The sequence below is a fragment of the Gordionus sp. m RMFG-2023 genome, chromosome 1 (genome assembly GCF_954871325.1).
Source record: "Gordionus sp. m RMFG-2023 chromosome 1, tfGorSpeb1-WG-v2, whole genome shotgun sequence".
NCBI lineage: Eukaryota > Metazoa > Nematomorpha > Gordioida > Chordodea > Parachordodidae > Gordionus > Gordionus sp. m RMFG-2023.
Window position 1 is genome coordinate 61,679,462 of NC_088775.1, and position 24,514 is coordinate 61,703,975.

The following is a 24,514-nucleotide window of genomic DNA, read 5'->3' on the forward strand; positions in this document are numbered from 1 at the left end:
TTTCTTCCAATTGTAGATTTACTGATTCGACGTTTTTTATTACTCCTTATCGAACACCGTAATAAATTCTTTATATAGTTTTACAATATTCACGTTATCATTATTATATTTATTGCTGATCATATTGACTTTTACCTTTGTTGGTAACGATAAATCAAATTCTATAGTCCATGGAAAATACAAATGGTGCTGCATCATATATTTTTGTAATTAATAACGGAAGCCATTTTATTTTATATTATAATTGAACTTTTACATAATATTCGCCCATAATTTTTATTGTATTGTTTCCATATGTAGTTGGAGCTCTAAGCATTCTAATTTTTGGCCTCCCTATTTTATTCCTTATTGTTGCATTAATGATGGTTACTGCGAACCTGTATCATATTCCATTTTAATTTCGTGGTTGTTTATTAATACTGTGTGCTGTCCATATTTGTAGACTTTTCTTATTGAAAAATCGGAATCATCGTTACTTTTGTAATTCCGTAAACTTTTCCTCTAATTTTACACACACGGCAAAGTGTTTTTGCACGTTTTTCCATATGCTGGACAATTCCAAATAGCATGAAAACGATTACAAAAATAGCACGGTTTCTTGTATTATTATTATTTGTGTGGTAGTTATTATAAACTTGCACTGGTTCTCTTTTTACGTATGTTTTATTATCATTTTGATAGTGTCGATTATCATTATACTTTCGATTATTATTTTGATTTAATTGTTTATTATTATCATTATATTTAGTTGTCTCTTTGATTTTATAAACCATTTTAGTAGTATTATTTATCATCGCCAAAGTCATTTCTATAACCTTATTTAAGCTTAACGGTTGGTCTTCGTCTTTAGTATCTAAATATCTTAAACGTAGTTCTTTATCTAGTTGCGAAATCTTTAGTCCAGCTATTAATTGATCGCGAATTCTTAGTTCTACATTATCTTCAAATTCGCCTTGGGACTAGTTCTTTTATATTTTTTAAATAACTCAATACTAATTCTATTGGTCAGCGACTTAATCTAATGAAATCAATTCTCGATGCCAAAACAGTCCATTCAGCTATATAAAGTTGTTTTGCAATTACCATATTATCAATTTTTCTTGGAAATAGTAATTTTTTTATATAAGTTATTATATTTATTCCACCATATACTATGAATAATGTTTTCAAGGTGGCGTCAGTTTGAGGAATATTCTTTACATGCAAAATATAATTTACATGATCATCTAGAGAAGTTTCCTCTTTACGAAATTTGTTTAATATAATCTTTGAAATATCACCCATAATTTCTATATATTATTAATTTTTTTAAACAAAAATATACAATTCTATTTAATATTTATCTTGACCGAAGATCGCATTTTTTTTTATTTCGTCGCCAAATATTATAGTCAAAACAATTGGTATCTTTATTTTAAATTCTTATCTATATTTAGTAATTTATAATTATTTAATTTCTTCTAATATAATATTAAATTTAGGATAGTTATATTCAGTGTTGTTAAAATAGCGCGCTACTTTTTTCAGTAGCGGTAGCTATAGCGCGCTACTTTTTTAAAAAAATAGCGATAGCGGTAGCTCGCTACTAATTTAGAAAGTAGCGAATTTACATAATAAATACATCTAAAAATTATTAAAATATATTTTTTATAAAATCTAAAATTATAATCCTTTTATTTAATTTAATTTAATTTTGAAATTTATATTTAAAAATATACATTATTGTTATATATTAGATATAAACAGTTGTTAAATAGCAATCTGTATTTAATTTATATTTCGCGCATTCATTAAATTATATATTTTTGAAATTCCGTTATTGGTATGTCCTTGCTTTTATCATTTTATATTTCATTTTACATTTTATATTAAGCATTATAAATCTTGTTATGTGTGAGATTGTTGAAGATATTGAAATTTCTTTGGAAAATGAGCAAAATATAGATGATCAAATTCAAGAAATACTTTAACCTTGAAGAAAAAATTAATACTGGATATCGGTTTCGGTGCAAGATGTGCCGCAAATTATCTCTTCAAATCATACGAGCAGCTTTAATTTGGAAAAACATTTAAAGGTAATATATTAAACAAATTTAATATCAATGTGTAGGCTAATCTTTAATTTTTAAAATAAATTAAAATCAAAAACCAATCATTTTTTTTATATATTCATAAATTTTATCTAAATTATTTAAAACATTTTAAAATAGTTATTTCAATCATTTTTATGTACTTATCTCCTACATAATTTTTATTCTAAGTATTTTATAATTTTAGACTGTGCACACTTCATATTATAAAGAGATTGAAAAATATCTCAAAGGTTTTGGGGTAATGGAAGAAAATAAACCCACTTCCAAATCAAATTTAATACAAACAAAATTAACCAATTTGGATTCATCAAAACCTGGTGTATCCCAAAAATTGGCTGACAAAATCATTATTAACTTTATAATAGATACAGTTCAACCATTATCCTTGGTGGATAATGATTCTTTTATAAAGATGATAAACACTTTTTCTCCACGGACCAAGATATTTTTCCGGCAGACATTGATGTCAAGAATTTTGGAGAGCTTTAAGGAAATGAAAGATTCTTTGATATTAAATCTATCTTATGTCTCCTACGTCTGTACAACGGCAGATTGCTGGACTCACAATAGAAGGTAAAAATGTTTATTTTCTGATTTATAATATATCATATTTTTAGAGCTTATTTAGGAGTAACTGCACAATGGATTGATGCTAAAAATCTTAAACGAAAATCTGTAGCGTTAGCTCTAAAGAGAATAATTGGCTGTCAGACTTATGACATTCTAGCCAATATTATTGCAGAAATCCATAGGTCTTACAAAATTCAAAACAAGGTTTGTAAGATGATTACGGATAATGGGTCTAATTTCCTGAAGGCCTTCAGGTTTTAAATTTATTATAATTTTTTTATAATATGATATAAATAATATAGAATATTTGGGGAAGATAATAATAATAACAATACTAGTAATATTCCTGACAAAAATATTGAAGATGGAGAACAAGAAGAGGATGATGAAATGGAGTTTGAGATAATTGATGTTCATGACATCCTTGGTTTTAAATTATTTTATATTTAATTTTTCACCAATATAAAATAAAATATATAATATTTAGGATCTTCATTAAAGTTTTCTATGTTACCTAGCCATCATTGTTGTTCCTGCCACAACCTAAATTTAGTTGCGACAGTGGATGCTGAAGAAGCATTATTAAATGAGGATTTTAAAAGAGTATCAAGATCTACATTTTCTAAATGCCAACCTCTTTGGAATAAACAAAATATTTCATCAAAGACGTCTGATATTTTCAAAAAAAAATTAGGACGTTATTTATCGACACCAAACACTACAAGATGGAATAGTGTTTACAATGCTATGAAACTTTTAGCATTGTTTCTAGATGAGAAAAAAATGGAAATGAATTATATATTGGATCAAATGGGAATACAGTATTTGAATGTGGAGGAGCATACTTTTATTAAAGAATATACTGAAGTATTTTTAATTAATAAATAATATTATATTTAACCATTTTAATTTTTAGGTTATGCAATATGTTGCTGCCTCACTTAAAATCCTAGAAGGGCAAGATAATATGAGCATGGGATATTATGTGCCCACACTGAGTATATTAATTACCAAGATCAAAAGAATCAATAATCTAAAATTTTGCCAACCACTGGTAGAGTCTATGCTAAAAGGCATTGAGAAAAGGTCAAAACTTTATTTTTATTTACTATTATACAATTATATAAAATGAATGATTTATTGCTTGATTAGCCATAATTTAAATTGGCTTAATTTACAACACAATCTATAATATTAATATATAGTAATTATTAATTAATATAAAATTCAAAATTAATATATTATTAATTACCTTGTGTGTGTATAATAATTATATTTTTAAAATTTTTATTTACCATAATTTATTGCTATTTTAATATTTTTTTTATAAATGAATTTAAATCTCAGATAAATTTAAATTTTAAAAATTAAAATGGTATTCTTCTTTTTTTTATAATAAATACAATCGCTTTATATAAATTAGATTTCCAGATCTGTATGATGATGATAATGTAATAGCTGCTATTGTTCATCCTAGTTTCAAGTTAAATTGGCCATACATTAATTTGACTGAATCTAAAGGGCAACTTGATAGGCTGATGGTAACGTTAAAAAATGGCATGCCTAACCACGATACTATAGCAAGATAGAAACCGCAGCCTTCCATAGACGATTTTTTTGAAATAAATATAATAATAATAATATTATTGAACCTCTAGATGCTTTTTTTAAATCTAAAAATACTAATTTAAATATTTTTGATGATTTTTTTCATATAAAAAGTTTGTTTATTAAATTTAATACTGCTTTGCCCTCAAGTGCTAGTGCTGAACGATTATTTAGTATGTCAAAGCTTATACTTTCTGATCGTCGCTCTAGACTTAGGGATGACAGAACCGAAATGTTATTTTATAAGTGCAATAATAAATAAATTATATATATATATGTAACAAATTATAATGTTTTTATATCAATATTTTATTTGTGGAAATAAAGTTACGTAAAAAAAAATATTAAAAAAAAATCAAAGTAGCTAATAGCGTGCACTCATTTGAAAACGATAGCGGTAAGTAGCGTTTAACAACACTAGTTATATTATTGTATGACAAATATTATTCAAATAGCGTTGAATATAACTTTATAAACTATAACAATCATAATCGTTGTTTTTTAACTTTTATAATTTTTTTGACTCAAATGGGTAAAAATATATATTGTTAACATGTTAAATTAAATTTCAATGAAGATGCACTATATAGAAAAGTGACAAATGTCATAATCGATATTTTTTTGACTCAAATGGGTAAAAATAAATATTGATAGCATGTTAAATTGAAATTTGAATATAAAGATGTACCACAGAAAAGTGACAATTGTCATAAGCGTTTTTTTTACTCTAATGGGTAAAAATATATATTAACATGTTATTAAAATCTCAATGAAAATGTCCCACAGAAAAGTGACAATTGTTATAATCATTATTTTTTAATTTTTTTGACACAAGTGAGTAAAAATATATATATTGTTAACATGTTAAATTAAAATTTCAATAAAGATGGAAATAGTGACAATTGCCTAAATCGTTATTTATTAACTTTTTTTGACTCAAACGGGTAAAAATATATATTGTAAACATGCTAAATTAAAATATTAATAAAGATATACCAAAGTTACATTTATCGTAATCCTTATTTTAAAATATTTTAGATTCAACATAGAAAATTGACAATTGTCATAAACATTATTTTTAAATTTTATAAAATTTAAACAAGAATATAACATGGAAATTATCACTATTGGTACAAAATTATTTAAAATCGTTAAACATATATTGTGTAAACCAGGTTTGTTTTAAAAAATTAGCGTCCTCAATCTAATTTTTTTTTTTTAAATATGGACACAGCATGTTTCTTAAATTTTTGATGTTATTATTAGACTACAAACGATGCTTTCTAAAAGCGTTATTTAAGATTAAATCATGTTTTTACTATTTACAACGACATAAAATGATAAGCCTTTCCGGGCAATGAGGCAAAAGTCAAATTTAAGTTCAGAAATTATAATTTTTTAAATATCTTTATGGGTTGTTAAATTGCTTGGTTGGGTTTAATTGGCATAATTTTGCGTCGGATGAGCTAGATCCAACCCAATCTTGATCTGGTTTACCAAATCTATAGACCATAGAAAACTAACTTTATATAATATCTTACTGTGTATTTTTTGCTCAATCGTCATTCATATTTTTATGACTTATTAACATTAATAAATTAGAATATTTACTTTTAATATATTTTTTACTCTACCATCTCGAGCCGCGAAATTAAGTTGTAATTGTGAACCTTTATTGTAAACTTGAGAAAATAGTTTAATATTAACATCGAAATAATTTTCTTATATCAGTAAATTTTGAATAATTATTTTTACAAATTATTCTCTTCTTAAAATTTTTTTATAGAGCGGGCGGTAGTGCGGTTTAAGAAAATATTTTAACTATGGGTGGGTGGGTTAAAAAATTCACTATTTGTATTTAAAATCATTTATATAAACATTAAAAAAAATGCTCCATTAAATTTCAACATTTTTAATACTAATCGATATCTGAGGATGTGTTGATATCGCAAACATGCATTTTCATGGAATAACATCAACATGGATGAAAATCTGATTTTACCCGTTTCCCCTAAAGCAAAGAGAATTTAAATAAAGGTATTAAGTGCAATGTTAAATAGATAGTATCCACGTCAAAATTAAACAGATGGGAAGATGTGGCTTTTACAGAAGAGAACACCTTAACTAATGACATATCCAACTTTATATCTTAAAGTAACGAGTTTTTGTATAATTTAGCAAGATTTTAGGCTACTAAGTTTAGAGTTTACCATTTATAAACAATTAATTTAAATTATTATTTTTTTATTTATTATTAATGGTTAAACTTTTTATTTAAATATCTTACTTATGTAGAATATATCCTTCAAACGGATATCCTACTTTGGTGGAAACGACAAGAAAAAGATTTATCGAAACTATCAAGATTAACCAGTGCTTCTTCTGAATGAGGAATTAACATTACTGGAAGGTTTATAAAACAAAAAGGAACGTGCGTAAATCCAGAAAATGGGATTCATTATTATTTTTGCGTTATAATATCAATAAATATTAATTTTACATTTTTTACATAAATATTTTATTAAATCAAATAAATTCTTTATCCGTAATATATATGGAATATTTTTTTTGCTTAATGCAATTTCCCAAATTATAAAACTTTTTTGTAGAGGTGTAGCCAAAGTTGTCAGATGTCACTATTTAGCCTGATTCTCATGATTTCATACCTAATTAATCACGTTTTCTCACACTTCACGCTTTTCTCACACTTCACGCTTTTCTCACGTTTTTTGAGTAAATTGAAATAATTACACTTAACGTTATAAATTTTTTTAAAAAAATGTAGTATTTGGTAAATCAGTGATCTAAATAGTGAGTCCAGCTAACCAATCATATTCATTGATTTTAATTTCCCATGAACATAAATGTATAAACAAATATTGAGGTGATTACCCACAACACAAATTCAATTTCAAGAAAGTTTATCAAGTAAAATGAATTTAAATAACTATATTTCTTTTATGGATTTTATATATCTTAGGATTAAAACGTGTATGAAATAAATTAATTGTACATACACCCTCAAATTATAATTAGACTAATATAAACAATCAAATTAAGAAATATCTTGACAAAATCGTTTATCTATTTAATCTATTAAAATAAATTGTAGCTAAAAACCAAATACAATTTATATTAATACATTACAGTTCTCCCCACTACAAATTGAATTCATGATGATAACGTAATGGGGGTTTCGAAACTTTTTTTAAGAGCTGTATTTCCATTGTGTTCTGCATTGTCCAAATCCTCAGTCATTGTTATGGGTATTTATTTAGCTTGTACATGAGCATCCCTCAATTGGTCGGCATGCTGTGTTTTACAATACCCTCAGACTCAACATCATACAATATTGCACTTTTTCGTTGAACTACTGTCCCTTCATGCCATCCCGCAGTCCTTTCGTTTTCTACCCAAACATTTTGCTTCTCTAATGCGTTTTCACTCCTTTCCCTCTTAGTAATTTCCATTGATCTAACGTCGTTCTGAGCGGCCTTCCAAACATCATTTCAGCAGTGGATTTACCGGTAGTTGCATTTGGTGAGTAATTAAAATATTCGCTAAATTTAACTGGTCCGGAGTCCCACCTCTCCTTCCAGCATAAAAACGCATCTTTATCGTACGTATAGATATAGGGGGTCGATCTAAAATGTTTTATGCTGTTTTTAAAAAGAAACGTTTTGAGTTCAGATCCAGTAAACTGACTACCGTTATCTGAGACAATGTAGCGAGGTAACCTAAATCTAGCGAAATAATTACGTAGATTTTAGCCGAATTAATATGTGTTAAAATTGCAACTTCAACCCATTTGGTGAAACCGTCTACGCAAATTAACCAATACTTTCCAGATACGGGGCCTATCAAATCAACGTGTATTCGTTCCCAAGGTCGTATAGGATACAAATGATTTTACCAAGGACACCTCGCCTCTCTTTTGCTAATAAAGCTACAATCGATGCGAAGATAAATGGGCTGCAGATTACTATGGAATTTGATATCGTGCGGCGTGTAGTGTGATAGATGAGGTACCTGGAGTCGCATAGGAAACCATCATTATCACCTGTTTATAAACTAGTGGGATATAACCATATCGAGATCGAAGTATTGGGTAAATGTTTAGGTTTAATTATTTTATTAACTACTGCCTTGGTTTCCTTCTCCAATGAAGACCGCGCGATTGCTAAAAATAGGGTATCTTCAAAAGTGATATTTCCTTCGGTATATTTTGACCGAAGTTCTTTGTCCAGCTCAGGCAACCCTACTCCTAAGATAAAAATATCTCTTAGGAGTTCATCAACTGGCGATTTAAAATTACAAAAAGAATAAATAATTTTCAATTTGATTATAAATCGGTAATAGTTTCACTCTTAAAATTATTGCCATGTAGAAAAATCTTTAAATATTTTTTCTAAATTGTCGAGTAAAATTAAAATGCTCTGTTATTTGGATGGTGAAAAATTTTAATTAAATTATCAGTGCCTATGTATGCTAATAATAAATCTATTTTTTTTATTTTGATCAAAATTTTTTTTACTTAAAATGAGTTCTATATTATATAGGTAATCCTGAATATTAACTTTTTCTTTGACGAATTCTGGAATATGAAATTGAGTAGGTGTTGATGTTTCTTCGTTTTTCTTTAGAAATATCTTCTTTGAGTCTTCGTTAAACATAGTATAATTTTAACCTTTATATTTAATACGTCTCTTTAAAAAAATATATAAATAATCGTCGCCAATGAAATGATTTATATAAGGTAATAATGTATAAGTAGTGTTGTTAAACGGCTAAGCCGAGTCGACTTAGCTGCGACTCGAGCCTAGTTTCTAGTCGAAAAAACGAATTTGACTCGAGTCGACTAAATGAGCAGCATTGGTCGGCTCGCTTAGTCGGCTCGTGTATTTGACTTGTTGGGTCTGCTCAATTTTTTTTATTTTTTTATAAAATCTGGTAAATTGCTAAATTTTGGGAAACTGATTAATGTGAACAAAACTATAATAAGAATATATGTTGTTTTTAAAGTTTTTCGAATTTTTTTGGCATAAATGGGCTAAAATAAGTATTGCTAACATGTTTAAATAAAATTTTAGTGAAGATGTACCCTAGATAAGTGACAATTGTCATAAGCTTTGTTTTTAAAGTTTTTCGAATTTTTTTGACGTAAATGGGCTAAAATAAGCATTGCTAACATGTTTAAATAAAAATTTAGTGAAGATGTACCCTAGATAAGTGACAATTGTCATAATCGTTGTTTTTAAAGTTTTTCGAATTTTTTTGACGTAAATGGGCTAAAATAAGCATTGCTAACATGTTTAAATAAAATTTTAGTGAAGATGTACCCTAGACAAGTGACAATTGTCATAATCGTTGTTTTTAAAGTTATTCGAATTTTTTTGAAGTAAATGGGCTAAAATAAGCATTGCTAATATGTTTAAATAAAAATTTAATGAAGATGTACCCTAGATATTTGACAATTGACATAATCGTTGTTTTTAAAGTTTTTCAAATAAGCATTGCTAACATGTTTAAATAAAAATTTAGTGAAGATGTACCTTAGATAAGTGACAATTGTCATAATCGTTGTTTTTAAAGTTTTTCGAATTTTTTTGACGTAAATGGGCTAAAATATGCATTGCTAACATGTTTAAATAAAATTTTAGTGAAGATGTAGCCTAGATAAGTGACAATTGTCATAATCGTTGTTTTTAAAGTTTCTCGAATTTTTTTGACGTAAATGGGCTAAAATAAGCATTGCTAACATGTTTAAATAAAATTTTAGTGAAGATGTAGCCTAGATACATGGTCTCCCATTCAAAATAAGAAAATTTTTTTTTTTAATTTTATGCCAATTTTTCTTAAACTTTTATTTATTTTAGTTATTCCTTTTTAATTTATTTCTAAAATTTTGCGATTTCTTTACATTTTTTTTCTTACTGTATCTTTTCAAACCTTTTGCGATTTTCTTTACTTTTATTTTTCTTACTATATCTTCTCTCAATTTATTTTTCTTCAATTTACAAATTTAGGTCCATTTTTTTAACAATTTACGTTTTTTTTCATCATACATACAGATATAATATTCTTTTTATGATTTATACAATTTCTTGTTGGGACTGTGATGATTGTACAACTGAATATAAATAACTCGAATTAAAATCCATGGAAATATACTTAAAAAAAATTAATTTTATTTAGTCTGTCTTCCCTATTGTTTTAAATAATAAAAATTTTCTGATGCGTTTTTAAAATAAGAATTTAAAAATGATTATTTTTTATTAATTTAAATATTGTTTGGTAAGGTAAACCAAACGATTAATATATAATTTAGCAATTGTAATTATATTGTCTGCCAAAAACTTTAAATATAATTTTAAAAATAATTATGAAAAATGAGAAGAAAAAATAGATAAATTCTCAAAAAAATGACCAGATTGAAAAGGTTAAAAATGTATGCAAAAGATTAAAATGTATAAATCATAAAAAGATAATTATATCTGTATGTATGATGAAAAAAAACGTAAATTGTTAAAAAAAATGGACCTAAATTTATAAATTGAGAGAAGATATAGTAAGAAAAATAAAAGTAAAGAAAATCGCACAAGGTTAGAAATAAATTGAGAAAAGATACAGTAAGAAAAAAAACGTAAAGAAATCGGAAAAATTTAGAAATAAATTAAAAAAAGAATTAAAATAAATAAAAATTTAAGAAAAATTGACAAAAAATTAAAAAAATATTATGATTTTCTTATTTTGAATGGGAAACCCTGTATCTAGGGTACATCTTCACTAAAATTTTATTTATACATGTTAGCAATGCTTATTTTAGCCCATTTACGTCAAAAATATTCGAAAAACTTTAAAAACAACGATTATGACAATTGTCACTTTTCTACTGTACATCTTTCACTAAATTTTATTTAAACATTTTAGCAATACTTATTTTAGCCCATTGATGCCAAAAAATTTCGAAAAACTTTAAAAACAACGATTATGACAATTGTCACTTTTCTACTGTACATCTTCACTAAATTTTATTTAAACATGCTAGCAATGCTTATTTTAGCCCATTTACGTCAAAAAAATTCGAAAAACTTTAAAAACAACGATTATGACAATTGTCACTTATCTAGGGTACATCTTCACTAAAATTTTATTTAAACATGTCAGCAATACATATTTTAGCCCATTTATGCCAAAAAAATACGAAAAACTAAAACATATTCTTATTATAATTTTGTTCACATTAATCATTTTCCCAAAATTTAGCAATTTACCAGATTTTATAAAAAAAACAAAAAAATTGAGCAGACCCAACGAGTCGAATACACGCGCCGACTAATTGAGTCGGCTCATTCGGCTCCTTGATCGGCTTGAGTCGGAGCCGTTTCTTACGACTACGACTCGAGTCGGAAGTCGTAAGAACTCGACTTTTTAACAACACTAGTATATTGTATGTTTACAATAAGAAACCATATATACTTTTACAAAATCGTTTATCTATTACAATTTATTGTATAGTGATCTGCATCGGGTCTAATTTTTCAAACTCGGCCCGGCCCGAAATTTGTTTAAAAAGTTTTTCCGGCCCGACCCGAAATTTGTTTTAAAAAGTTTTGCCGGCCCGGTCTTAAACCCGAATTTTTTTTAAAAAAAATTTACTGACCCGGTCCGAATTTATTTAAATATAGAAATTAATTTTTATAATTACTCAAAATAAAAGACCTGATGTTATATGTCGTTTAGTTTCTATAAATAAAATCAAATATTTTTATTTTACATAAAAAATTCAATATAAAATTGGTAAATTTAGATATATTTAAAAAAATTTCCAAGGTCAGACCCGGCCCGAATTTTTTTTAAAAAATATTAGGCCCGACCCGTACCCGATTATTTAAAATAGAATTAGGCCCGAGCCCGGCACGAAGCCCGTTCATACCGGGTTTACCTTTGCAGATCTTTATATTGTAGCTTAAAACCAAATACAATTTATATTTATATTAATACATAGAAACATTAATTGCTTGTACAGAATGGATTTGCAAATTCAAAATATATCAGGAAGTTCATCCTCAAGTTATAATTCTCAAGATGAAAAATTGAAATATAAATAAACAATAAAGAGGAAAATATATTAGGTAAGTTATAATAAAAGTTGGAAATAAAAATATGAATGGTTAAAGCAGCATTCAGGGTCTACTGTAAAATGTAGCTTATGTGTATCACGCTTTTCAATAAGCCATAGTGAAGAGTATGATATAATCAAACTTATGAAATCTAACAAACATAATCTGGCAAATGAACAATACTTCCATATCATACTTAACCAAATATTCTAAGAATGAAACCTTGTCTGTTATCGCTGAAACAACATTTATATATCATTCCATAAAACATTCTCATATCTATATGTCGGCTGATTTTTCAAGCAAGCTATTTTACACACTTTTTCCTGTCTCTAAAATTGCATCAATATTTTCATGTGGCAGAACAAAAGGCTCTAAAATAATATAAAATATTTTGGCAGAAAAAACAAAGGCAAATATTATAAAAGATCTAAAAAACAATCAGCCGTTTTCAATACTAACGGATGCATCGAATAAAGGTAATATAAAACATTTCCCTATACTTAGATACTTCAACAAAAAAGAATGAAATAAGTGTTAAATTACTTAAATTTTTTTCATCTGACTGTTTGCTAGAAAATTTAAAAATAGCTGGACTCGATATTGCTAATGTAAAGACCTATTGTGCAGATGACGCATCTGTAAACTTTAGGGAAAACCAAAGTATTTTGACGGAATTGATATATGACATTCTTCACAATTCGTTTAAAAAAGCCATAATTTTTCTCAAATATGATATTGAGAGTATAATAATTAAATGCTATAATGAATTTAGCAACTTGACAAAAAGAGTTACAATTTTAAAAGAATTGATAGAATGGCAATTTAGAATGGTCAGAATTAATTCGCCACCTTCCAACTCGCTGGTGTACATCAATGGATTAAAATAATTTTTATATAATGGGCGGACGGGTAAAGAATTTTAGACTCATGGGCGGGCGGGTTAAATTTTTTAAAAAATATAGGACGGGCGGACTTGTGAGCTAAAAACCAGCCCATTGCAGATATCAATCTAGGAGCTAATCAAAAGATCTATTCATCATGAGTACAAGATGGGCTAATCTGGGCTCGGGAATATTTTAATCAACATAAAATAATAATATGGGTATCAAATAAAATGTGTTTTAATTATATCTTGACAGTAAATCTTAGATAAAAGGTAATTTTATTATATTTTGATTGAAATCTATTCAAAGTGAAAAAATATCGTGTAATGAGATAATATATCATTTTTTTGTTTATTTATAATAAATTTAGATAGAAAAACTAAACAGAAGGATATATAAGATATGTTCCAATTCGTAGAAACTATGCCGAGACATTAGATGAATTATTTGGCGAAAATGCTTAACAATGTTTATTAACTTTTGTTATAGATTTTGAACGAGAGAAATTTTTTTGTTAATATTGATACAATTAAACTAATGCTTCAAGTTAAAATGATAATCTTGACAAATATTTTCAAAGTTTTTATTATATTTAGTTCAAATAAAAATTATTTACCAAGTGTAAAGAAGCAGCAAAACGCAATGGCGTTTTCTGGGGTTAGATAAAAAAAATAATTTTAATCGCGTCGAGCTAGGGCTTAAAAATACCAAAAAAATAGGATTCACGACTTGAGTTAGTCGACTACAGACTCTGAGGTAGGTGAACTCGGCCTTTTAACAACACTGGAATGATCAATTATTTTGTAGGAATACATCATTATTTCTGAAATATTGGGATTATTATGCTTCGTTTGTCTATCAGATGAGAACACTTGACAAAGATTTTGCTGATCATATCCTTCATTACTGCTAATAGTTGATTATCATTACTTAATTCAAGTTTATTTAATCATTTTATACAAAGGGCCACAAGCAGTAGATCATGGCACGCTAGATATGCTTCGGCTAATTTATCATATAATATATTTTTAAAAACTGCGTATAATATAATGAAAAAAGTTTTCAATAACTAGAAAATTTATAGGAACAAATGATAACCATTTCGTATGTACCTTCTTAACAAGATTTGTTTATTCTAATATATATCTCTGTAATAGGCCTATTCAAAAAAAATTCGAATATTCGATTCGAATAATTACGAATACGAATAATAAATTATTTGTTTTATCCGAATACGAATTATTCGAATAAAACGAATTATTCGTAATATTTAATAAATTGCTTTTTTTAAAAATAAATCTAACATTTGTCATTTCTATTTGATAACCTGCCAATCTGACAGGTGATGTGTTTATAAAAAGACTAGCAAAAATTTTAATTTCCCGTATTTTTTCAAAATTAATTATATTAAAAATTACACAAACCAAAAGTATATAAAAATATATACAAAAACCAAAGCTATATAAAAATATATTATATCTTTATAATAAAATATTGTTAGCTAGCCTAATTATGTTAGAAAAGAATGATTCGGATGAAATAGTTATGGTTGATGTTGACAAAATTTCTTCACAAAAAAGAGCGATTATATGGGATCAATATCAACTCAATGGTGAAAAGGCTGCTTGCAATCATTGCAAGAGCATTATTAAATGCAAAGGCAAAACAACATCGCCTCTTATTAATCATTATAATAGGTTTCATTCACATCTCTGTAAAAACAGTAATAAAATTGACAATCACCTTTTTCTTTATCTAAAAAAATTAATTATAAAGATAACTTACTAAAATTATTTATTAATAATAATTTATCTTTTAAAATTGTTAATTCACCTGATTTTAAAAATTTTATAAATGATCTTGATTCTTCTATAAAATCAATATGCTCCAATACTCTTAAATTGCATATGTATAATACATTTGCAGAAAAAGAACAGTTGGTAAAGGATATAATATCCAAAAATAAAAGTCAGATTAATTTTTCATCTGATATTTGAACTAGCCCAACTCAGGTTCCTTTTTTAGGGTTAACAGCCCATTTTATTGATGATAATTTTAAAATAAATAACATAATTTTGGATGTTGCTCCAATAAATGAACAACATTCAGGTGAAAACATATTTAAAGCCTTTATTAAAATAATTAAAAATTATAATTTGGAGAATAAAAATTTTTATATAACTCTAGATAATGCTACTATTAATAAAACATTTATTGATATATTTTCTTTAAAATATCCATCAATAAAAATAGGGCACATTCGATGCTTTGCTCATGTTATTAATTTAATATCCAAAGAAATTTTAAAAATTTTAAATCCATCAATTTTATAACTACGAAACATTATTAGGATGATACGTAATTCTCCTAAAAAATTAAATTTATTAAAAATTATATGTAGTTCACTACATCCTCCTAAAAATTTTTTAAAACCCAAATTGGATTGTGAAATAAGGTGGAATAGCACCTACCAAATGATTGAAAGGGCCTTATTGTTAAAGCCTGTTATAAAAAAAATTAGTTGATTAAGTTATAACTAATATTATAATTCTTCAAGAAAAACAATTATCAGAGGTAAACTAAAATTTATAAATAGGTAATTAATACTTTATTAACATAACATACAGGAATGGGACGATCTTGTAAAAATTAAATATATCCTATTGCCTTTGTATGAGTCTACAAATATGGTTTGTGGGGAAAATTATCCTACTTATAATTTGGTACCCTATTATATTCTAATTCTTGAACACTTAAAAAATGAGAAACCTTGTTTCCATAAAACCTCTAACAATGATTTCAAAGTGGCATGTGATAAATGCTATTACAATTTAACTGCAGATGATGCAATAATAGCTACAATATTGGATCCCAGGCTCAAAATAGAATATTTTAAATCAATATCTCTTGATTATGATATTGATATATCCAGGTTAACAGATAAGTTTAAAAAGATTTACAGCAGATATACAGGTATTTAATTTACCTCCATTTAAATACATATCATTTTATTTTATAAGCTGCTGATAATTACAACTACCAAAATAAGGATGAAAGTCAACAAAACAGGCTTGACATTGTTTTTACACAAAATTATGTTCAACTATGTGAAATCGATTTTTACCTGAGTGAACCAAGATCAAAGAGTGATACTGATCCATTAATGTGGTGGAAGATAAATGCACATAGGATCCCCATACTCTCAAAAATGGCAAGAGATTATTTATCTATACAAGTAACATCAACTGCGTGTGAAAGACTTTTCTCAGTTGGCACAAATTTGTTGTCAAAAAACCGCATGTCATAAAGAAGAAAATATAAGAAAAACCCTTTGCCTTAAAATTATAAATTAAATGAATAATATAATATTTTAATTTTGTTTATAACTTGATTATATTTATTTGTCATCGGATTATTATAATTTTTTCTGTTTGAAATCAAATTTGCAATAAAAAAATTTGTCAATATATTTGAGTTTGATTTATTTTATTAAGAAAATTCATTTCAATTATTCGAATCGAATACAAATAGTAGATTTTATTATTCGTACGAATTCAAATAGTAAATTATTCGATTCGTTTAAACGAATCGAATACGAATAATGCACTATTCGATTCGAATACGTTTTTAAATAGGCCTACTCTGTAATAATCTTTTTTGATCTTTACTTTGTTTGTTAATATGTTAAATATATTTGTAGCAATTCATAGTTATTGATTATTTGGACTTTTTAGCTTCAGTTACAGCCTGCTGGTAAAAATAATTTGTTAATTTATTTAGATTCCATCATTATGCGTTAAATTCTACAAAAATTAACATTGGCATTATCACATTAGCCATCAAATTTCCGAAATTTGATAAAATATGAAAAAGATTTTTAACTAATATTATATATTATATAAAAATAAATTTAAATTTTTTAAAATTGACATCTTATAAAATTTTATGATTTTTGCGGATTTTAAACATTTAGAGAGAAATTTAGTCTCGTCTTTCCGCCAGAATTAGATTAACTCAGCTGGAAGTATGGCAGGTCTATGAGGGATGTATAATAGGGGAGATTTTTATTATTACAATAATATTTACGAGAACAGTCAAATTTCCGAAGGGGAATTTTCCCTTGGCTCTCCTCATGGTTAGGCCCATGGACAGCACAACATAATAATCAAGTTTCTTACAAGCCATTTTAGATATAAGACTGCCTGGGAATTTGGTTTGGGTATAAAGAACTTTTTAAAAAGAAGTCAAATCTTTTTAAAAATTTCCCATGTTAATGTTGGTTGTAAAGTTTTGAATCTTTATAGCTATATCATAATTTACAAAACATAATATATTAAAATTTAGATTTAGATTTAATAGGTATGAAAAGGTCTCATTTGGATCATTATCATCTGCAATAACCTTTTTTTAGCAACAATTACAGTAAAATTTGTCAGAATTTACGGAAATTATTTTATTATTTTTTACCTTATAATGGTAAAATCAGAGACCTGCAGAAATAACATTTGCACGGCCCGGCCCGTCCCGGGTTTAAAAATTTTAGGCTAGGCCCGGCTTTAAAATTATATTCGACCTGGTATATACAAAAAATTCACCTATTCGGTATTTTATCATATTTTTCGGCGAGTATTATAATTTAACAAGCAATCATATTAGCTAATGTTGTTAAACGGCTCGTTTTAAGCAAAAATATTGACTAAGCCTCGAAATTTCGATACTATATGTCTAGACCTTTGCTCCTTCCAAGAACAAAATTTTCAGGCTTACGTAATATTTTTATGGATAAGATACTGTGTTAGCCGTTTTTAAAAATCGGCTCAAAACGAGCCGTTTAACAACACTACATTCTTACATATTTTTATTATTATTATTCTAAACAGATATTTAGTATATTATAAATTGATACTATAAAAAATTTGTGTAAATAATATTTTGAGAATATACTATATTAATTGTATTTATAAAAAAATAAAACTGATATTTTAATTAATAAAAAATATAACATATATTATATTATAATGTATTTATTACCTATTATCCTTTGCGTATTTATTCCATGGCAGGAAAATGATTTATATTATGTAATAGATACTAAGAGTGTTAGCTAGTGTTAACTTTCACCCAATATTATATTAATCATAACTATATATAATCATTATAACCATATCTAATTGACGAATATAATAATTCATGTTGTATTAATTTTTTAAAAAAATTTTAAGGCCCGACCAGGATATTTAAAAAAAAAAATTTTCAGGGCCAGGCCGGGCCTGCAGGTCTCTGGGTAAAATATTTAGATTTAAGCAGATGCAACATTATCCATTTTAAAAATGGGCAAAATTATTGAAATTTCTGATTAATTGAATTCTAATGATGTCAAAATAATTATGATGTTGACCAATTATTAGAATAAAAATGTATAAATTTTTTATAATAAATTGATATTAATAAATGGCGGCGTTCTCGGCGTGACTAAAAAATTTAAAGATTTATTTTTAAATATTCAAAAAATATAACAAATTTTGAGTTTATAATACAATACAAATAATTAAAATATTTTATTATAGTAGTTTGGTTAACATTTTTGATAAATAACTAATATAACAAAAAAATATATATAATTTATAAAATCGAAATTTCATCTTTCAACATTTTCTAAACCCTTTAAGAATCGGATATATATTTTCGAAAGCCTGATATATTTCGGCCCTAACTTTCGCTCCGGTTAAAACAATCTTCCCTGAGACAAATATAAGCAAAACAATCCGAGGCTTAACCATTCTATAAATTAAACCTGGAAACAATTCCGGCTCGTAACTTAATATTTTTAAATTAGATTAAATATATAAATCACAATTAAATATTATTTAAACAACTTAATATGTTCCCTTCCTCCATTACAAAATGATGTATAGAGGGAATTTTAAAAGCCGATTTTGGATACTAAGGTTACAACTAGAGCTGTGCTGATATAAACTATAGGGTAGGGAACGATAATAAATGTTATTTTTATATTAAATCTCCCTCCAAATTCTACTCCCACCTAAAGCCCTGCGCAAATTGGTCGCAGCCCGAGCCCGAATAGAAAAAATTTGTGTCCAAGCACTACCCGACCACAAATAGATATACCGATAATATTGGTGTACTAGAGGCTCCATCCAATAAATCAAATTAAATCCAAACTAAATTGATTAATCCTACAACATCAGAACCAGGTGTTCAAAAATTAGCGGAAAAAGTCATAATAAATAATTGATACAGTTTGGCCAATTTCCTTGTCGATAATCCTTTATTTATCAATCTGATTACATTCATTTGGTACTAAGATATCTTGCTCATTAAATTGAATTTCAAGAATTTTGGATATTTTCAAGAAATGACAGTCTATTAGATCTATCTGATGGCTCTTACATTTGCATAACTGTAGATTTTTGGGAGATACCAGGCGCGTACGCGGGGGGAGGGCAAAAAATATAGAGGCCAGATATATTTTTCGAAAACATTATTGATTCCTACCTTTTATAGCATATATATTCCAATTTACATTTATTTATCACATTCACAGCATAAATAAATGCGCTACTTTATTCTATGAATTAATATCGATTTCAAATTTTCGTTAATTTATCTTCCATTCTTAAATTTCTCACAAGATCATTTATAACCTTTTCACTGTAAAATTAAATAAAAAATTTACATCGATTTGGACTGAGACTATGAGAATAGCTGAAAGCATTATATTGGAGCTTAAGAAAATTATGGCAAATATAGATGACGAATTTCATAAATCATATCTCATTATTGAGTAAAAAGCAGAGCTCAAATTTAATATTTGAGTACCTCAACTCGAAGCAAGGTAACCCCATAGTTCCAATGTGAATAACTTTTATAACTCAAATGAATGAAGGGTTCTAGATTAATCAAGCCGCTGCAAATATGATCACTGCAGAATCCTTCCGAATTTCGAATCAAAGATTTATTTCATTTGATACAATTTTACATTTGGTGTAGATCATCTTACCAACTTATTGTTATTAAAAATATAATTTATCATTTGGACAGTTATAATTATCAATTTGTAATTTGATATGTTCATGTAAAAAAATTTGTTGCAACATTTGTGGAATAAGGTTAGTAGGTCCTTCCAAAATTTTAAGCAATTTATGTTTTCGTTGACTTTACACATAAATTTTTCAACAATATTGGAAATTAAATTTATCTGTCCAGGCAGTCAATGTTACTGGAAGATAGATGTGGCTCATAGTTTTAGAGTTTAGATATTGTCTCATTAGTTTGTGGTTTATGAGAGAAATTGCATACCTTTATAACCATGTTTGTATATAATTGATCTTAGATTAATTTGGAATAAGTGATACATAAACATGATTAATAAAAAAAATTCAATTTATTGGTTAAAAAGTTTGTTATCTTATTTAAATATAAATAAATTTGATTTGGATATAAAAAGTTTAAATAAGTCTCTAGATGGAATCAAATTGTATAATTTGTTTTCTTATGATTGGTTTAGATTTTTACTTCAAAGTAGATAGTCAGTTATTGATTGTTTACTGGAGGTGTAAGAAAAAAATTGTAGATAGTCAGTTACTGTTGTTGTTATTTTAAACATATGTGATATGGACATTATATGATCAGCTAATTTTGACTTTATCGGAATTTTATGAACATAATCAATTATACGAGGACTATATTATGATGGTATGAAGAACATTTTGCCATTAAAACAATATGTGTTATTGTTGTCAAAACAGATTCTAGGTGATTTATATATAATTAAATAATACTTTAAATAAAATTAAGCTTTCAAATGGACTTCATATATAGATAAAAATATAAATTTTATAAGACAAATGTAACAATTTACGAGTCACATTCAGCTTTAACATTATTCATATTTTATTTTTATGAATAAAAAATAATATAGAAATAATTCGTGATAATGCAACAAATATTCTCCTAGCCATGAGAAATAAAAAATTTCAAAAATTTTCAATTTACAGTTAATTTTTTTTGCAGAGAAAATATTGATTTTTTTATAAAATTGGTTCAAAGATAGATGATAAATAAAAATCGATAAAAATATTTGTTATAGGATCAATAAATATCGGATCGGTAAAAATTTTTGGATAGGCACAGCCCTAGTTATAACGTAGAATTTCATGGAATTAATAGATTAAAAATCTAATAAATTAGAAAATATTTTAAAAAACCTAGAAAATTGACTGTGGGTCAATACTAATCCCTCAAGCCGAATTGGAAACTTGACGTCACAACTGCCGACCATATTCTGAATTTTAAAATCTATAAATTTGGCCTAAAAAAATTTAGTGTATAATTTGCAGGAAACATTTTATTGATTTACCTCAAAACCAAGTTTTTGAATAATCCTGGCATATTTTCTGGCTGCTAATTTGGATTGTTCCTCACTATAAACAAATATAAATATGTGTATTTTTAAATAAGGGTAGTAATGGAGAAAAAAGGTGTGAGATTATTTAGTGGTTAGGCTTTAATCCCTTTCAATCCCAAGATACAGTCCGAAGGACATATTGGTATTATATAATCAGTATTTTATGGATCTAAAACTTTTTACCACTTTTTACTATTTATTAAGAGACCTCATTTAAAAAAAATGCAATTTACCTTTTGGCCCCGGTGCAAACCATTTTACCGGAACTGAATATAAGAGCAGTCGTTCGAGGTTCTCTTATTCTCATTATGACTGCAGCAAAACGTTTAGGATTATATTCGGCATTTCTTGCATTCAACGCTATTTTTTTCAAATCTAATTTGCAGCACAAATTAACCGTAGATACTATATTTCTAGGGAAAACATGTAAAAATATATAAATTTTAGAAAATTAAAATCTGGCCTTTTTTTTTTCCATTAATAAAGGCTCATCATATTAGTTTCTATAGATATAAATTTTAGCTATTTTTAGATGATATTGAAACTATCAAAAAATAAAATATGGAAACTTTATCGAAAAAGAAGAAATAAGCCTTTTTATAAAAATAAAAACATATCCAAAATATAATTCTAATAAAAAGTTAGAACTTATGAAAATTTCGAAACTACGAATTTTTAAATATGAAGTTATTACAATTTGTGCGAGAAAATATGAGTTATTATTTTATGAGCACAATTTTTCGGGTAGAATGATGGAATGATATAGGTTATAGGTAACTCTCCATTAATGAATTTGTTATCGATCAAGGGATAATATTAAAATAATACAGTTAGCTCGGATTATATTAATTGCGACTCTTTGTCGAAAAGCTTTCGTTAGTAGTGATGTTAAAAGACCCATTTTTAATACTTAAGACGGTAAGAGGTTTAACCGCAATTCCATGGGAAAGGGGTAACCTTCCCGCTTAGGATTATATTTGTGAAGACATATTTATGAAATCTAACACCCACGATGACTCTCTTTCGGTGGCGGAAGTAAAAAACAAATATTCAGAGCTAAAAAATATTAAATTCGTTCGTGTTGTCACATCAATCCTCGAAACTTCGGCCAAGAGACACTTTCCACCCCGAAGAAGATAGGAAGAAAAATTACCCTTACAGGAGGTCCTAAAGAATAAATATTGGCCAAAATATTGACATATAAATTTGTGGTTCAAATTTCTAAAATTCACTATAATAGTATATTTTTAATAATTTTGATCTATTTTAAATATATATTTAATTTTCTTGTTTTGTTTTATTTAACATATATAGAAATTATTAGCACAATAAATTAATGAAAAAAATAACGCGAGTGGTTGGAATAAAGCTAACCCCCCCCCCCCCCCCCCCATTTTAAAATTGTTATATCTCACTCAGGTTTATATATTAAACTTTAATAAATTATAAAAATTTTCAAAATACAATATTAAGTAAAAATTTTATTAGATCTTTTGAAATGTCATATATTTCCTATTTTTATAAAAATCTATTGAAAACATGCAATAATTAAAACTTTATTTATTCAATATTTAAATATTAGCATATACTTGTTTTCATGTAATAGCATATTTTTTAAAAAAATAATAAAAATTAAAATGTGTATTTTTGCCTCAAAATGTTTATATCTTATACTATAAGATTTTATAAAAATGCGTAAAATTTACATAAACATAATCTAGAATAAAATATGAATCCAACGGTCTTTTATTAATATTTAAATTTGCTTTACTATTCAATTAAAAATTTTTAGCCTTTTTATTTTTCTAGTTATCTTAGTTTTTGTGACCTTTTAGTTCATTTTTATTTTGCAATATGAAAACTATAAGTTTGTCAAAGAAGCATTTTACACATATAGTACCAATAAAGAAGAATTTAATTAGGCAAAAACAAAAACATTCTTAAAATGATAAAATAAAAAAGCCGGTCTTTAAAGATAGTGGTTCTGTCAAATGCAACGGTCTGATACATGAACTTCCCTATTCAAGTTAAAATGCTCTATCTATATTTTGACAATGCCTTGAAAACAAAATTGATCTGTATTTGTTAGTGCTGTAAAGTAACGTCGTTACTAGCACTAACTTTTTTGAATAAAAAGAACGCCATTCAATACCCTTTTAAAGAGGTAACGAGTAACGCGTTTATTTTTCCTCGAGTAACGGTAACGCAAAACGTTACTTTGAATTTTTTCTTAAAGAAAGAAGAAAAAATGTATTCAATTTTATTCTATATTTTTTAATTTTACGAGTTTTTAATTCAGATCAACCACAAAGTTGATCATTTTTATTTTATTTGTTAAAGTTTAGTTGTTGAATTTTATAGTCGAGATCGAGATTATTAATCTAATTAATATTGAATCAATCAAGGTATGCTAATTTATATACTCTAATATTTTAATTTATTTAAAAAAAGAATATATGTCCATGGTACTCTTATTTCTTCAGATAAAAATGATTTAACTCTGCCTTATCTCCAGTATATAACATTTTTTACATTAATAAGGGCACCAAGTCAACATTTTATAAGTGTATATTATGCAAATGTTGATAGAATATTCAATAATTGCTTACATTCAGAATTTTTTTTTTGAAATGGTATGAAAATAGGCATAAGTCTTTAGCTATGCAGCTAATTTTAAGGAAAAATATCTTACTAAACTAGTTATAGCGAGATGAAACTCATTTTACAACTCAGTAAAATTAACGACCACGAATTTGAAGAAGCTTATGATAAATAGGAATTCATAAATTTTCAAATAATGAGAAA

The 24,514-nt window shown here is 26.5% G+C and overlaps 1 protein-coding gene across 1 annotated transcript in view; it reads right to left on the reverse strand.

Annotated features, from left to right (window-relative positions):
- Nucleotides 1-18,836: 18,836 nt before the first annotated feature.
- Nucleotides 18,837-24,514, reverse strand: part of LOC135922687 (uncharacterized) — a 32,316-nt gene continuing 26,638 nt past the window's right edge. The window contains exons 3-6 of the mRNA XM_065457119.1: nt 21,943-22,122; nt 21,662-21,725; nt 21,510-21,613; nt 18,837-19,098 (exon numbers count right to left, since the gene is read on the reverse strand). Of these exons, the coding sequence (XP_065313191.1) occupies nt 18,927-19,098; nt 21,510-21,613; nt 21,662-21,725; nt 21,943-22,122 (520 nt within the window). The 3' untranslated portion in view covers nt 18,837-18,926. The remainder of the gene's footprint in view (nt 19,099-21,509; nt 21,614-21,661; nt 21,726-21,942; nt 22,123-24,514) is intronic.